Genomic DNA, 16,986 nt, shown 5'->3' with positions numbered 1-16,986 from the left:
AAAATGATAAACTTTGCATATATAAAATTTTACCACCAATACTTGTAAAATTGTTGAAACATAATAAATTTCAAGGTTTTATGTAATTTTGAGTAAAATGTGACAAGTTCTAGTCACAATAAAAATAGAGTATTTTTGGTGTTACAAAACACTCAAACAAATTTTTGGTGTGTTAAAAACCCACCATCCCACTTGAATATTTTACTAAAATATGATTTTTTTTTATTAGTAAAATAATCGTAAAAGGTTGTACTATTTCAAAGGTTTAAGACCTAGAGTAATTTGTTACATTTACAACATATTGTTAGTTGACAAGCTATTAGTAATTATTTATAAATATCGTTATAAATAATTTAATATAACCGGTATGCAAAATAGAGTTTTACGACAAGAATATCCGTGTGTCATAATCTGACCAAAAAAAAGCTTTAAAAATACAAGTGTTAAGTTGTATGTCATAAAGTTGTGAAGTGCATGTCAAAAAACTGCAATCATAAATTTACACTATGAACGCCATATGCATTATTCGATAAATTGACGTAATTTTTTGTTGAGGCTCTTGTCACTTGTGAGACACTTCTTCACCATACCTACCTAACGTACACCGTAAGTCATGTAGTTATAACCAGAGTCTACTGGAGGTAGAGCGTGGTAATTGTGTATAGATCTATACGGGGTTGACACCCCCACAGCTGAGTTGTTCGCTACAGCTAGACGCGCCAATCTAGGGTGGCAAATATCTTATTAGAAACCGAAGCTTGAAGAACGTCAAGACAGACGCTTTAGTCGCATTAGCTTGGTTGTAACGACTCATATAGGGAATAACAATAATATTTTGAATTTACGAAGAATATACACTCGACTCTTTTTATAAAATAGAAAACTATGTTTCGTCTATTTTGTAAACTAATATCACCACTCCGGTCTTAGGGTTTTAAGACTACAACTGTTTATATATATAAAAAAATATAGGATTTTTTGGGGACACACTCTTTTCAAATACAAACAAAGGAAAACAAGAAATACGCATGCAATTATACACGGTTTTGGGAACGAGACTCAGAGCTACTGTTTTTTGTTTTTTTAGAAAATATTGGAATTTATGGAGTTTTGCAACTTATTAGAAACTAAGATATTACAAAGTTTTTCCTACAAATATGCTTATGAACTCACACACATTCTATGTTGACGCTTTTCAAAACGACTTGTATTCTTAGGGACTCAGTGAACAGGTACTCAAGCCTTGGATCTAGATGTTTTGCGATCTTTTTGAGACATCATAGTTCATGTTATTTTTGTGTAATGGAAGAACAAGTACAATTTGTAAACAATGAATGTTGGTATATTGTAATGTATGATGTTTGGTTACTATGTATCATTTATATTCAACTGCGATGCTATTACACAATGACGTCATCCACCCCGGACGTTTCTGCCGTCCTGGTTTGGGAGTGTGACAGATTGGTATGAGAGCATTGCTTATAGTGAGCTAGTATATCTAACCATACAAGATATACATCTATAAATACAATGGGACTAAAACACTATAACTAAAAGTATGCTTTAAAAATATAAGTATTTTATAAAAGTATACCTACCTGTGAGTGCAGTGACAACAGATTCTTAATATGAAAAAAAATTCTTTAGAGGAGTTGGACTTCGTGACTAAACTTAGGCAGTTATGTAGTCATATCTAGGGTACATATAGCCTGATCAACTATATCTATTCGAGATAGGACCAATATGTGCTTCAGAGTGGTCGGGGTGGACAACGAGCCTAAAAATTTACCAACATAATACTAGAAAATATTAAGGAATCGAACATAAACAATTAAAATACTATAGGAGTATTTTGACTAGGTATGTAACCTTCAGGTATGTATTAATTTTCTTTTTTAGTACTTATATTTTCGTACACACGAAATGGATTGGCTCCATTTTCCAGGAGACCCCTACTTCCCCAATCAGCGGAATGGGGGATGGCTGGAGGCAGAGCCGGAAGAGGATCCCGTGGAGCTTGTGGAGGACCCCGAAGAGCTAGCAGTAGAGTTTGAAGAAGAGGACATTGACGAGGATGTCAAGGAGGATGAGGAGGATGACTCGGACTTAGAGTCCGAAGTCATCAATCCACCCTACATGGCGAGGATGCTGACACACCGGATGGGCTACAATGACCTAACGCCCCCCTAGGCACTCGACATAGAGAGGTGGAGCCGACACTAGGGCCAGTGCCTGCCATTCGGCATGGAGCGGGGATTCTACAACCTCTAGCAAGGAGGCCCGGCGGATCGCGCTCTTCGCGTTATGGTTCGAGTAGGGAAATTAGCAATCAGGAACAGGTGACTGCTAACCAGATGATCGAGATGAGAGCCGCAATGGATCGTGCGGAGTGGCACACTCAGGATCTCGTGAAGGAGTTTCAGGAGCGGCAGGCTGCGCTGGAGACGAGGGTGTGAGTCGCTGAGCGCATATTAGCTGAGTATCAGGGCGCTTCTACCTCATCACAGGCACCACCCAGGACCACTCGTCATGTGTAGGGCTCATCCTACCTTTTCTCTTCCCTTCATGTATGTAGGATCGACCCTACATTTAAGTGATTACACTACTCGCAGGGTCGTTATGCTGTCAGATTTTATTCTTTATGTACTGTAGACCTTTCAAAGGTCAATTTTCATGCATTATGTACTAAAAATTTATCATTAATGAAACGATGATGTGTTTTATTTGTGATGTTGTTATCTGCTATGTCCTCGCGTTTCATTTTTACTTGATGTAATACATTTTTAGTTATAAGTACAATCAAACCACCGTAACCACTAAAAAAATAAGGGGTTTCCATAAACTCATCGCCATTCCTACTTCGTAGTAGGAAATGCCTAGAAGGAATATCTGCAAAAACACTACAGTAGAACCACCACCACCGCTGCCTCCACCGGAGATGAATTCTGTTGCATTTCAGGCGACAGTGTCTGTTGAAGTTACTGCATCACTAACTCACATCAACAACGGCACCAACGGGGGAGGCAACAAAAATGGAACGAGGAGTTCCAATCACGGGGATAACCCCGAACATCAGAAAATGTGCACATACAAGGACTTCACCGATGCAAAACTAAGACCATTTAATCGAAGCAGAGGTGTGATTTCCCTCACTCGATGGTTCGAGAAGATCGAATCTGTATTCGAAATCTATGGCTGCCCCGAACCAAGCAAAGTAAAGTTCGCTGCCTGTACGTTTTCTGACAGGGCACTTGCATGGTGGAATGGCCATGTCAAGTCCCTAACTCTGCTGGTAGCAAACGCAATAGCATGGGGAGAACTCAAAAATGTGATGCTCGATGAATTGTCCCTAAGGTGAAGTGAAGAAGCTTGAGCAAGAACTATGGAATCTTATTGTAAAGGATTACGGCATCGAAGCTTATATTTCAAGGTTCATCGACCTGGCGCTCTTGTGCCCAGGGATGATTACTTCCGAGAGCAAGAAGGTCGAACGATTCATCTGGGGAGTGTCACACCCCCAAACTAGAACGACGGAATCGTTCGAGGGCGGATAACTTCATGTAGTATCATAATAGTTGAGTAAATAGTAAAGAAAGCAAACACAACCACCATAAATATAATTTAAAAGTTACATTGTTGCTTGTAATACATGTTTCAAAATAAATTACATTATAATGTTATAATAAGTTTTCAAATTGACACCTTAGCATCCCTTCCCCAAAAAGTATTACTGAATCCAAGTATTACTGAATCCCTGAGAAATACAAGTAGTTTTCAAAAAGTGTCAACAATTAAGTTGGCGAGTTCATAAGCGTTTTTGTATAAGAATTGTATGCCTTTTTGCATAAAGTAACTGAGTTTGTTTCTATAGAATCCAATATTTTCCATAAATGAATGGTAGTTTTAAAAGTTCCAAAAACTGGAATGCATAAGTATTTTCCATACCTAATATAGTGTAAGTAGATTTATATATGTATATATAACCCCTAAGGCGTTTGATAGCCCCGTAAAACAAAATGTTTTAATACTTCATGTGAGTTTTATAACCATACTATTAACCCAGACTGCCTGTAACAACGTTCTCCAGGCGTTGGAGTGTTATGGCGTTTGTCACCCCAGACCTGCCGGTCTAATTGTAGCTAACAGTTTAGGTGCAGGATTATCAATCCCGTATAGATCTATACATAAGTATCACGCTCTCCCTACAAGAGATTTTGGTTTATAACACATGACTTGAAATGAGTACTTGAAAGTACGTGAAGTCAAATGTCTCACAAAAGTTAGTATCAAATAGATTTACGTATGAAAAGTCCATTTTTCTTGTAAATGTAAGTATTTCCTCTTTATAGTGTTTATAGTATGTAAAATATCATGAATATCTCGTAAACTAAACCTATTATAATTTTTCAAAAAGTGTGTTTCATTTGAATGATAAACCTTGGTGTATTACCAACAATGCATGTAAATTATGACATTTGTAATAACGTTATTTTTACTTATTTAACATTTATACACAAAATGTAGATAAAGCATTAGAAACTATATGTAACGATTTGCATTTTAACATAAGTTTTTCTTGCGTTTCACTTGTATTTTTCCCTTAAAATATAGTAAAGATGTGAAAATATAGGGGTATGAACTCTCCTAGTAAGTGTGACGATTTGAAGAAAACGAGACTTTTCTCGGGCAACACTTCGACCGGAAAGTGGAAATTTCTCGGGAGTCTCGGAGCTTCGGGCCTTCGTCGGAGCTTGGATACGTAACCGGGGTGTTGGTTTGGTTTCGAGGAGCTCGAAAGTGAGAAAATATGGGAGAGAAGCTGTAAATTCGCAAATAAGTTCGGAAGCCTTGCATGCTATTTATAGGATGGGAACCGACCTCGTACGTTGGGTGTACTCGTGTACGCGGTGCGTACGTCATGCATGACATCTTCGTTGGATACCAGACTTCGGATGGGATGGGCTAGAAGGCAATTGGAAGATGTGGTCAATCCGAGGCCCTGCATTGCGTACGCTGGGCGTACCGTCATACGCCGGGGCGTACCCCCCTCGGTTTTTGTGCCCTAATCTTCTAAAATCCGTAACATTCGTATACGAGCTCCTTTTTTGACGTTTTTTATATCCACGCGTAGCTGAGACCATACTCTACAACTTTCATTTAGACTTCGTTGGCAAATTTTGAATTTATTTATAATTATTTATTTTTAATAGTCCGGGACAGGAAAAGTTCGTTAAAAATTCATATCTTCTTCATCCGGCGTCCGTTTTTGTCTGTCTTTTACCGTTGTACTACAATTGTCGAGATCCTCAATTCTTGTTTAGGTTGCCTTGTCTAAAAGTTGGTCGATCTCTATTTCGACTTTTTAGTTGTCTACTGTTATATCTGAAACTTAGAAAAATCATAACTTCCTCATACGATGTCAGATTTGGACGTTCTTTTTATGTACGTTTACAGTTTAATGATATCTACGACTTTCATTTGGATACCTAAGGTTAAAAAGTATTTTATTGAAATTTCGCATTTTACGCTTAACAGTGTTTTACCAGTTTTGTTGCAGAATCTTTAATTGGTCATAACTTCTTCGTTATAACTTGGAATTTTGTGTTCTTTACATTTCTGAAAACCTTGTTACGATATCTATTACATTATGCAACCCAATCGAGACTTTTGAACATTTTATTTTTGACGATATTTTTATTATATCAAAAGTAGATTACAATCCTTGACTCTTAGGTCATTACATTGATTTGAAGTATCGGGTTGTCATAGGGACTAACTCCCCCAATTCAAGGGAATGTGATTGCCGCTAACCCCTCAACCTTCGATAGTGCGAAACGTCTGGCACAAAAGCTTTATGACCACGGGGAAACAAAGGGGACAAAGGCTGTTGTACCTTGAAACAACGAAACGAGAGGACAAAAAGAAGAACTGGGGAAAGAAGAGAAAGGGACAACAAGCGCAAGAATCATGGAAGAAACATCAACTCGTAGCAGTTCATGCTGCTACCACTCCTGCTACAACAACCACCGCTGCACCAACACCAGCAAAACCATATGCAGGTTCTCTTCCAAAATGCGATAAGTGTAGTTTCCACCACAATGGCGTACGCTGAGACCTGCAATGCACCAGCTATAACCGAAAAGGGCACACCGCCCGGTATTGTAGAGCGCAGCCTCAAATAAATAACCAACCCAACAATGTTGGGGCTAGTCAAGCTTGTTACGGTTGCAGAGATACTGGCCATTACAAACGGAAGTGCCCCAAGGCCAACATTCGGGGTGTAGGTGGATAAGGAAGAGTCCTAGCAATGGGACAAGGGTAGGCCGTATAGGACCCAACGGTAGTCTCCAGTACGTTCCTCCTCAACAACATCTATGCATGCATCTTATTTGATAGTGGGGCAGAACGATGTTTCGTGAGCCATTAGTTTAAACATTTGCTAAACCAAAATCCCCAAAAGTTAAACGAAACCTTCATGGTGGAAATGGCTAATGGGAAAACTGAAACAACCAATGATGTATTTCTTGGGTGCACGCTAACACTAAATAATCACTATTTTCAAATTAACTTAATGTCGGTTACTATTAGAAGCTTTGATGTGATCATCAGTATGGATTGGTTAAGCCTTCACCATGCTGATATTATGTGCCGCGAGAAGGTCGTTCGCCTTCACCTACCCAACGACGAAACCCTAATTATCTATGGAGATAAACCTGGTGCAAACCTCCGTCTTATCTCGTGCATCAAAGGCATAAAAGTGCTTGCATAAAAAGAATCACGCCTTTCTAGCCAACGTAGTGGACAAACAGAAAAAGAAAAAGAACTTCAAGGACATTTCAGAGGTGCACGATTTTCCAGACGTATTTCCTGAAGATGTCCTAGGAATACTCCCTGAGCGACATGTCAAATTTCGAATTCACCTAGTGCCCGAAGCCACGCTAATTGCCAAGTCTCCGTATAGATTAGCCCATGGAGAAATGCAAGTGCTATCTTGCCATTTGAGCGAATTGCTAGACAAAGGGTTCATCAGACCGAGCTTCTCTCCTTGTGGTGCTTCAGTTTTGTTTGTCAAAAAGAAAGATGGTTCTTTTTGCATATGTATCAATTACCGTGAACTCAACAAACTCACTGTCAACAATCGATACCCTCTTCCTAGGATCGACAATCTATTTTACCAATTACAATGGGCCAGTTACTTCTCGAAAATAGATCTGAGGTCCGGATATCGTCAATTGCGAGCCCGAGAGGAAGATGTCCCCAAAATTGTCTTCCGAACTCGTTACGAGAACTATGAATTCGTCGTGATGCGCTTTTGTCTGACAAATGTACCGGCGACATTTATTGACCTGATGAACCGAGTTTGCTGATCCTTGACAAATTTGTGATAGTCTTTATAAACAACATACTAGTTTACTCTCGAAGCAAGGAAGAACACATCCAACAGCTACTATAGGTTTTGGAGACTCTAAGAGTGAAAAAGTTATATGCAAAATTCTCCAAGTGCAAGTTCTGGATCCGCAAGGTGGATTTTCTAGGACACGTAGTCGATGAAGAAGAGATACATGTTGACCTTTCCAAGATCAAAGTGATTGAGGGTTGGGCAACCTCGATAACCCCATTGGAGATCAGGCAATTCATGGGCCTTGCTAGTTATTATAGGAGGTTCATTTAGAATTTCTCCATGATCGCCAAGCCATTCACCACTCTAACCTAGAAGGGTGTACGTTTCACCTGGAGTGCGAAACAAGAAGCTGCTTTTCAAACCCTAAAACAAACCCTCTGTAGCACTCCAATGTTGTCTCTTCCAGAGGGAACAAATAACTTCTTGGTATATTGCGACGCATTGAATCAAGGACTAGGATGTGCGCTTATGCAGTGTGGAAAAGTTGTAGCCTATGCATCCAGACAAATGAAAACCCATGAAGTGAACTATACCACTCATGATCTCGAGCTGCGAGTCATGGTCTTCGCTCTAAAGATTTGGAGGCACTACCTCTACGGGGCAAAGTGCACCATTCTCACAGACCACAAAGCCTCTAGCATATCTTGAACCAAAAAGAATTAAACATGAGACAGCGGCGACGGGTTGAGTTGTTGAATGACTATGAGTGTGAGATCAGGTATCATCCGGGCAAGGGCAATGTGGTGGCTGATGCCCTAAGCAGAAAGGAATACTCGAGTCGTCGGGTAAGAACACTAACGATGAGCATCCATTCCCACTTGTCTTATCAAATCAAGGAGGATCAACTGGAAGCCTTGAAGCCAGAGAACATCGCAAACGAAGCCTTGCATGGAATGGACAAGAATCTCACAATCAAAGAGGACAGAGCATACAATCTCCTGGACCAGACCTGGACCCCAAAATTTGGAGGGTTCAGAGACGTAGTCATGAATGAAGCACACAAGACATGATACTCTGTCCATCCGAGGTCCGAAAAGATGTACTTGGATCTCAAACAATAATATTGGTGGCCAAATATGAAAGCAGAAATTGCTACCTACGTGGGCAAGTGCCTGACTTGTGCCAAGGTGAAGGTAGAATATCAAAAGCCCTCAGGACTCCTCTGGCAATCAGAGTTACCCGAGTGGAAATAGGAGAGGAAAACAATGGATTTTATAACCAAATTGCCCAAGATGACAGACGGTTTGGATGCAATCTGGGTGATTGTCAATTAGTTGACCAAATCCCCCCATTACCTGCCAATTAAGGAAACATATAAGATGGAAAAGCTGACCGGAATTTACATAAAAGAGGTTGTGATATTACATGGCATACCAATATCTATTATCTCGGACAAAGATAGCAGGTTTACCTCTCAGTTTTGGCAATCACTACAGAGGTCGTTGGGAACTCAGCTCGATATGAGCATCGCCTACTATCCCCAGACAGATGGGCAAAGTGAGAGGACCATCCAAACCTTGCAAGATATGCTCCGAGCATGTGTGATAGACTTCGGTAAAGCATGGGATACCCATTTGTCCCTATTTGAATTCTCGTACAACAACAACTATCACACAAGCATTAAGGTAGCTCCCTTTGAGTCCCTTTATGGACGAAAATGTCGATCACCTCTCTATTGGGCAGAGGTAAGAGACACACAATTGGCAAAAGGGCAGGTACCAAACATCACTCTTACTGGGCCCGAGATTATCTGGGAAACAACCGAGAAAATTATTCAGATCAGGGGGCGACTACAGGCATCTCGAGATCGATAGAAGAGCTACGCAAACAAAAGGCGAAAGCCCCTGGAATTTCAAGTAGGTGATCGCGTGCTGCTAAAAGCCTCTCTCTGGAAAGGGATGATAAGGTTCGGAAAGCGGGGAAAGTTAAATCCACGATACATCCGACCATTCGAGATCCTTGCAAGGATCGGTCTGGTAGCTTACAAGTTGTAGTTACCACCGGAGCTCAGCAATGTACACCCCGTCTTTCATGTGTCAAATCTTAAGAAATGCTTATCTAACGAGACCCTCGTTGTCCCGCTCAATGAAATTGAAGTGAATGAAAATCTCCATTTCCTTGAGGAGCTAGTTGAAATCATGGACACAAAAGTGAAGCGAACCAAGAAAAGCCGCATTCCCATTGTGAAGGTCCGATGGAGCGCCAAGCAAGGACTAGAATTCACCTGGGAACGTGAAGATTAGATGATGTAAAATACCCCCATCTTTTCCATATTTCTTGATGGCTACTCCAAAAAAAATTTCAGGACGAAATTCCCTCTAACGAGGGGATCATGTGACGACTAGAAAATTAGGGTTAAGATGATGATCCTTGTACAATATAATCTTCTTGTCTAATCTTGCAACATCTCATCTAGTGAAATTCAAACTTCAATGCTATTAAGTTCATACTTTCATAAATTTTCATTCAAGTCGAAACAAGCTCGTATAAGCCTAAAACTCATTCCAATCAACCAAGTCCAATCATTTTTAGGCCTTAGCCCATAAATTTTCAACGCAAAACCCTTATTGGAGCAATACTTCCTTATCGGGCCCTAATGAGCCGATAACTTTTTTGTTTGGTCTTGTTGGGCTGAAAACCCCTCTTTGGGCCCTAATGGGATGAAAACTTCTATCAGACATTATATTGGTCCAAAAACTCCTCTAATGGGCCTTTTTTGGCCGATAGCTTCCATTTGGCCTTTATATGGGCCGAAAACCCATACTTGGGGCTTGGTTGGGCCGGGGACTCCTATTTTTGGACTCTTTGAATCAAAAACCCCTTATTAAGCATTACTAGGCCAAAAATCTTTATTGGGTCAAGCCAAAGCAAAGCCCACTAATTATTTTGGGCCAAACTTGAGCCGAGAACCTCCTTGGGCCGGTTGGGCTAATAAAAAAAAGGATTAAGGGTTAGATACTAATACTTGTTAAATTGTTAAAACATAATAAATTTCAAGGGTTTTTGTAATTTTGTGTAAAATGTGACAAGTTCTAGTCGCAACAAAAATAGAGTATTTTTGGTGTTACAAAACACTCAAACAAATTTTTGGTGTGTTAAAAACTCACCATCCCACTTGAATATTTTACTAAAATATGATTTATTTATTAGTAAAATAATCGTAAAAGGTTGAACTATTTCAAAGGTTTAAAACCTATAGTATTTTGTTACATTTACAACACATATTGTAGGTTGACAAGCTATTAGTAATTATTTATAAATATCGTTATAAATAATTTAATATAAACGGTATGCGAAATAGAGTTTTAAGATAGGATATCCGTGTGTCATAACATGACCAACATAAAGCTTTAAAAATACAAGTGTTAAGCTGTATGTCATAAAGACGTTAAGCGCATGTCATAAAACTGCAATCATAAATTTACACTAAGATAGCCATATGCATTATTCAATAAATACGCGTAATTGTTTGGTGAGGCTCTTGTGAGACACTTCTTCACCGTACCTACCTATTGTACACCGTAAGTCATGTAGTTATAACCAAAGTCTCCTGGAGGGAGAGCACAGTAATTGTGTATAGATCTATACGGGGTTGACACCCCCACACCTGAGCTGTTCGCTACAGCTACACGGGCCAGTTTAGGGTGTCAAATATCTTATTAGAAACCGACGCCTGAAGAACGTCAAGACAGACACTTTAGTCACATTAGCATGGTTGTAACGACTCATATAGGGAATAACTATAATATTTTGAATTTACGAAGAATGGACACTCTACTCGTTTTATAAAATACAAAACTATGTTTCGTATGTTTTGTAAACTAATATCACCACTCCTGTCTTAGGGTTTTAGGACTACAACTTTTTATATATATCAGAATATATAGGATTTTTTGGGGACACACTCTTTTCAAATACAAACAATGGAAAACAGGAAATATGCATGCAATTGTACACGGTTTTGGGAACGAGACTCATAACTACTTTTTTTTTTTAGAAAATATTAGATTTTCTAGAGTTTTGCAACTTATTATAAACTAAGATATTTCAAAGTTTTTCCTACAAATATGCTTATGAACTCACCAACATTCTATGTTGGCACTTTTCAAAACGACTTGTATTCTCAGGGACTTTGGTTCGGGGGTGTCGGTTTCACTCAATGGAACATAAAAGAATAGAGAAGCCGATGATGTAAAACTCTATAGCACCTTGAAGATGTTACATGCATAGGAGGCATCATTAAGTCTGAAATTGCCACTAAATGTCACACTGATGTGCAGTCATGGCACCTCGATGATACGTCATGCACTTGAGGTACCACAGAGTGATGGAAGGTGCCACTAAGTGACAAGGTGTTCCATGCAATGACACCTGATGTTCTAGTGGTGGATTGTTGATGCTCTTGCAATGCATATAAATGATGAATGTTCCAAAAGCTACTACATGGAAGATTGGATTGGTTGTCATGATTCATAAGCCTATGGGCCAAGTGTTGGGGTTTCGTTCAAAATTTGTTTCAAAAACACATAAAGATGGAAAACGGAAGACTTGAATTTTTGAAAAATTATAAACAAGTTACAACCCACCTGGGATCATCTTGCATGTAATGGAAAGAAAACACCAACCATAGAAGAGTAAAAGAATAAACAACCATTGTTTTCTTTGGATCCTCAAGGGGAGGCTAGGAGGTTGATGAAAAATGTGGAACCTTTAAGACACCAACAATAAACCAACTTGAAGAGATGCTAGTCATAAATCTTAAGCTTTAAGCAGAAACCAAAGTTTGACTTAAAGAAAGCATGTCACTTCTCCTAACACTATGGAGGAACAATGATAGAATGAGGGAGGAGGAGCTACAATTTTTCCACCAAAAAATGAAGGTGTGAAAGCCATCGTAAAGCTAAATCATTACCTAAAAGTTCTTAACGCTTTAAGTAATCCATACCCTAAAGCCTACTTGTCTGCTATACCTTTTAACCCATGTTTACTTTCCCTTATTATATTCAAAATACCATGTCTTGTTTCCTAGAAACTAGCTCACCTTTTTTTGTATAAAAAGAGAAGAAAAGTTTATAAAATTCTTATAACTCTTTATAAGATATAAACTTAAACTTTTAGAAAAAAAGACAAAGAGTCTTTCAAGGCCAAAATAATGTACATGAATTATTAATTCATACCGTATGAAATAATATGTTACTTGTTATTGTAAAATAATTATTTCCATGAAATAAATATTTTCCCAATTTATTATAAAAGTTTATGAATATTTATTAAAATCGATTTCTAATAAATAATCAATTGTATCAAGTTATTGTTAGTGTGACCCTTAGGATCATATGTTAATTAACAATATGATTTTAATGACTCTTGAGCATACAATATCTTTTAATCTCCCACTTATGCAAGACTCATATTAGATTGATATAGACAGTGGTGAACATCTAACAACATTGCACTGCCCCCATCAACATAAGACTTTGTGCCATTCTATTAACACCCAATTTCCACAAGGCCAAGGCTACAATTAGTGTATAAGGTAAGTTTATCAGTTTTCCATTTGCTACAGATATCATGTTGAACAAGAGATATAGATCCCCGTCAATCTCATTTAAGTGTTCAACTTTACATATGGCCTTAGATGTCTAACTCCTAGCGAATAAGTGTAACAAATCTCGTCTTGACTACATATGCCTCATGCATGGTTTATATCATACTTGATGATAGACTTTATAACTGCCTAATTAAAGAACAACATTTGACTATATCAAAGCACATAACTCTCCACACTTAAGACCCATATATGTATCTAGGGTGGTAATCATATACAGATATTACCTTTTATCAAGTATCATTCATGACAACGATACATGAAGTGATCTTGAAAGGGTCCACCAAACTTTGCTTCATGAAGGGGCTTTGAGAAAGCGTCCGCCAAATTTTGATAAGTGTGAACTATGCGAATATTGATATCACCATCATTAAATTTATACTGAATGAAGTTCAATATTCGGCTAATGTGCTTGGTCTTCTTGTGTGATCTGGGTTCCTTTGCCAAAGTAGTTGCACCCTCATTGTCACTTACTACTTCTAGGGGATCCTGAATGGATGGAACCGCACCTAGATCTCTAATGAATTTATTCATCTAAGCAGCCTCTTGTGCAGATTTTATAGCAACGATGTATTCGGATTCTGTAGTGAATTCTGCAACAACACTCTGCTTGGAGCTTTTACAAGACACTACACCCCCATTGATAATGAAAACATATCCTGAATGTGAATTGCAATCATCTCAATTTGGTGTGAAGGAAGCATCGGTGTAGTTCTTTACACTTAAGCTTTCTTCCACGCCTCCATAGACGAGGAACATATCCTTAGTTCTATGAAAGTACTTAAGGATGCTATTCATAGCTATCCAGTGATTGTCCCCTGGATTTCGTTGTTATTTTCTTGTCACGCTCATACTAGAAGCAATATCAATTCTTGTGCAATTCGTGGCATACATTATGGATCCAACTACCTAAGCATACATAACATCTTTCATCTTTTCTAGCTCAACGTTTGTGCTAGGACATTGGGATGAACTTAGTACTGTGTCATGCACTATAGGTACAATTCCTATCTTACAGTTTTCCATCTTGAACCTTTTTAAGACTTTTTCAATATATGTACTTTTACTTAAATCTATTAATCGTTTTGATCTATCTCGATAAAACCTTCGGGCTGAACCATATGGACATCTTCTTCCAAGTGTACATTTAGAAAAGCAGTTTCGATATCCATTTTCCATATCTCATAGTCATGATATACACGTATTGCAAGTAGTATCCTACTAGATTTAATCATAGCAACTGATAAAAAAGTTCATCATAATCAACCCCTTGGGTTCGAGTGAATCCATTAGTAACTTGTCTTGCTTTGAATATGTGTAAATTGGCATCCATGTCAGTCTTCTTCTTGCAGACCTACTTACTCCATACAGTATTACATTGGGGAGGAAGTTCAACCAAATCCCAAACTTAGTTTTCTCTCATGGATTGCATCTCAACATCCTTGGCTTCAAGCCATTTGTCATATTTAGGAGCTGCCGTTGCATTTCGGTTAGTGACACGATCATCAACATTCATTATCATGAAGCATTCATTAATGAGGCATCCATATCTATGAAGTTCTTGAAGAATTCTACCGGATATGCGAAAGCCTTGTGTTTCAACAGGTTGAAGAGTAATGACATCTTCATCTTAAACAACCTCTTATTCAGTATTAGTGCCAACTTGAGTTGCACTAGGCCGTGGTTCTTGATCTTCTTCAAGTTCTACGCACCTGCCACTTGTTTCATTCATTAGAAAATTTCTTTCCAAGAATTCAAATTTTCATGAAATAAAGATCTTATTCTCACTAGGGATGTTGAGGTAATATCATATAGAATATTTAGGATATCCTACAAAGATTAACTTGGTAGACCTATGCTAGAGTTTCCTGGAAGCGTCTTGTCTAATATAGGCTTCCCAACCCCAAACATTCATATAAGATAGGGATGGAGCTTTCCCATACCACATCCCATCAGGTGTTTTGTCTACCTTCTTAGTTGGTGCCATATTCAAGATACGGGCTTTGGTGAGTAAGGCATAAATCCAAAAGGATAAAGGGACAGTACTCCTACTTATCATGGATCAGACTATATCAAGTAAAATCTGATTTCTTCTTTTTGATGCACCAATAAGCTATGGTGCTCAGGGTGGAGTAAGTTGTGGGATAATCCCACAACTCCTAAGATGATCTTGGAACTCTTGGCTTAATTACTCACCACCTCTATATGAACGAAGGACTTTGACAGCCTTATCGAGTTGACTTTCAAATTCACTTTGAAACAATTTAAAGTTATCAAATGCTTCGTGTTTATGTTTCATCAAATACATATAACCAAATCGACTGAAATCGTTAGTGAGGGTCATATAAGATCTTTCACCATATCTTGACATTGTTTTGAAAGGACCACATACATCAATGTGTGTGATGCCTAATAAAACACTTGCCCTTTCACTAGTTCCACAGAAAGGGGACTTTGTCATCTTACCACATAAGTAAGACTCAAATATGTCAAATGACTCACTTTCGTTTTCCCCCAAAAGTCCACTCTTTTGAAGTTGTGATATTAGCCTCTTGTTTATGTGTCGACGGCGACAATGCCAGAGATATCTTTGGTTCAAACCTTGTTTGATCCTTATGGTGTTAACATGATAAAGGGAATTTTCGTTTGAAGTTTCATTTAGGTCATCTCATAAATTATATTTATTGGTCTAGCCTAAAAATAGAATCTTCCTTTAAATAAGGAATGAATATTATCATCAATAAATTTGAATTCATAACCAGATTTCCTTAAATGTGAAACTGAGATAATATCTCTAGTGATAGAAGTATTTAAAAACACATTGTTTAATGTTAAGTACAGACTAGATGGTAAGCACAAATCAAAATATCCAAACGTTTAGAGTGCAACACGTGCTCCATTACCAACATGCAAAAGCATCTCATCCGTCTTTAGTTCCCTAGTTTTTTTTGAAACCCCTTCAACAAATTACATATATGAGTTCCACATCAAATATAAAATACCCAAGTATTTGATGAAAAGTAAACATTAGCACTTAAATCATGAAAACAGATATACTTGAAATTCCATCCCAAAACTTCTTGTTCTTCAACTCCACAAGGTACTTAGGAGAATTCCTTTTCCAATGCCCCACGAAACCACACTCAAAGCATGTGTTGTATTTAGCCACATTTTTCTTCTTCTTAGGTGGTGGGTTTTGGGGATCTTTCTTCCCCTTGCCCTTTCCAGCTTGTGGCTTCCCTTTGGAGTTCTTGCCTTGTTTCTTCTTTTTGTCTTGTCTCGCCCTGATCATGAGCACTTGGGGGGTTTTCCATGGTATGTTTTTATCTATAGTTTTGAGCATACCGTGCACCTTACAGATAGGTTTATCCCAGCCATTCATTGTATTTCATGATGAAAGTATCATAAGACTTAGGCAATGAGTTCAGAATTAAGTCTGTGGCCAAGTCTAGTGGATATGGAGACCCCAATATCTCCAACTGATCCAAATGACTTTGCATCTTGAGAAAATGAGTGCTCACATTTCCAGTTTTCTCCATCTTACAGGCATGAAGAGCTCGAACAGTTTCAAATCTTTCAATACTATGTTCAATCATGTCAAAGGCAGTGAAGAGTTCCAGATCCCACTGAAGATCAGGAATTTTTTTGGCAAGAATAATGCATGAAACTATTGGATTTAGTGTCTAAAACCATAATTATAATTGGTATTTACTTGACCCAAGAGTAGCATGATCCATTTGGGTTGCATGGCACCAAAACAATTTGTGAGGATGGACTTATGAGAAAATGATATTTATGATTTATTAATATATTATAAGTTCTAATATATTAATATGAAATCATATTATTTAATTAGTATCGATCAAGAATTAATTTGGATTTAATTTTGTGATCAAAAGAGATTAATTAAATATAAAGGGTTGATTTGGTAAATCTTTCATTCTTATGGTGTGGGACAATGATCCATGATTCCTTA

The 16,986-nt window shown here is 38.1% G+C and overlaps 1 protein-coding gene across 1 annotated transcript; it reads right to left on the bottom strand.

Moving 5' to 3' along the window:
* Nucleotides 1–15,887: 15,887 nt before the first annotated feature.
* LOC111881462 (uncharacterized) lies at nt 15,888–16,392 on the bottom strand. Its single transcript, XM_023877854.1, has 2 exons — nt 16,068–16,392; nt 15,888–15,967 (listed from the first exon to the last, which is right to left on the bottom strand). Exons 1-2 carry the CDS (start codon nt 16,390–16,392, stop codon nt 15,888–15,890), a joined length of 405 nt encoding a protein of 134 aa, XP_023733622.1.
* Between the last annotated feature and the right edge of the window lie 594 nt (nt 16,393–16,986).

This window comes from Lactuca sativa, chromosome 5 (genome assembly GCF_002870075.4).
Source record: "Lactuca sativa cultivar Salinas chromosome 5, Lsat_Salinas_v11, whole genome shotgun sequence".
Lineage (NCBI taxonomy): Eukaryota > Viridiplantae > Streptophyta > Magnoliopsida > Asterales > Asteraceae > Lactuca > Lactuca sativa.
This window is presented reverse-complemented; position numbering and strand designations above follow the sequence as displayed.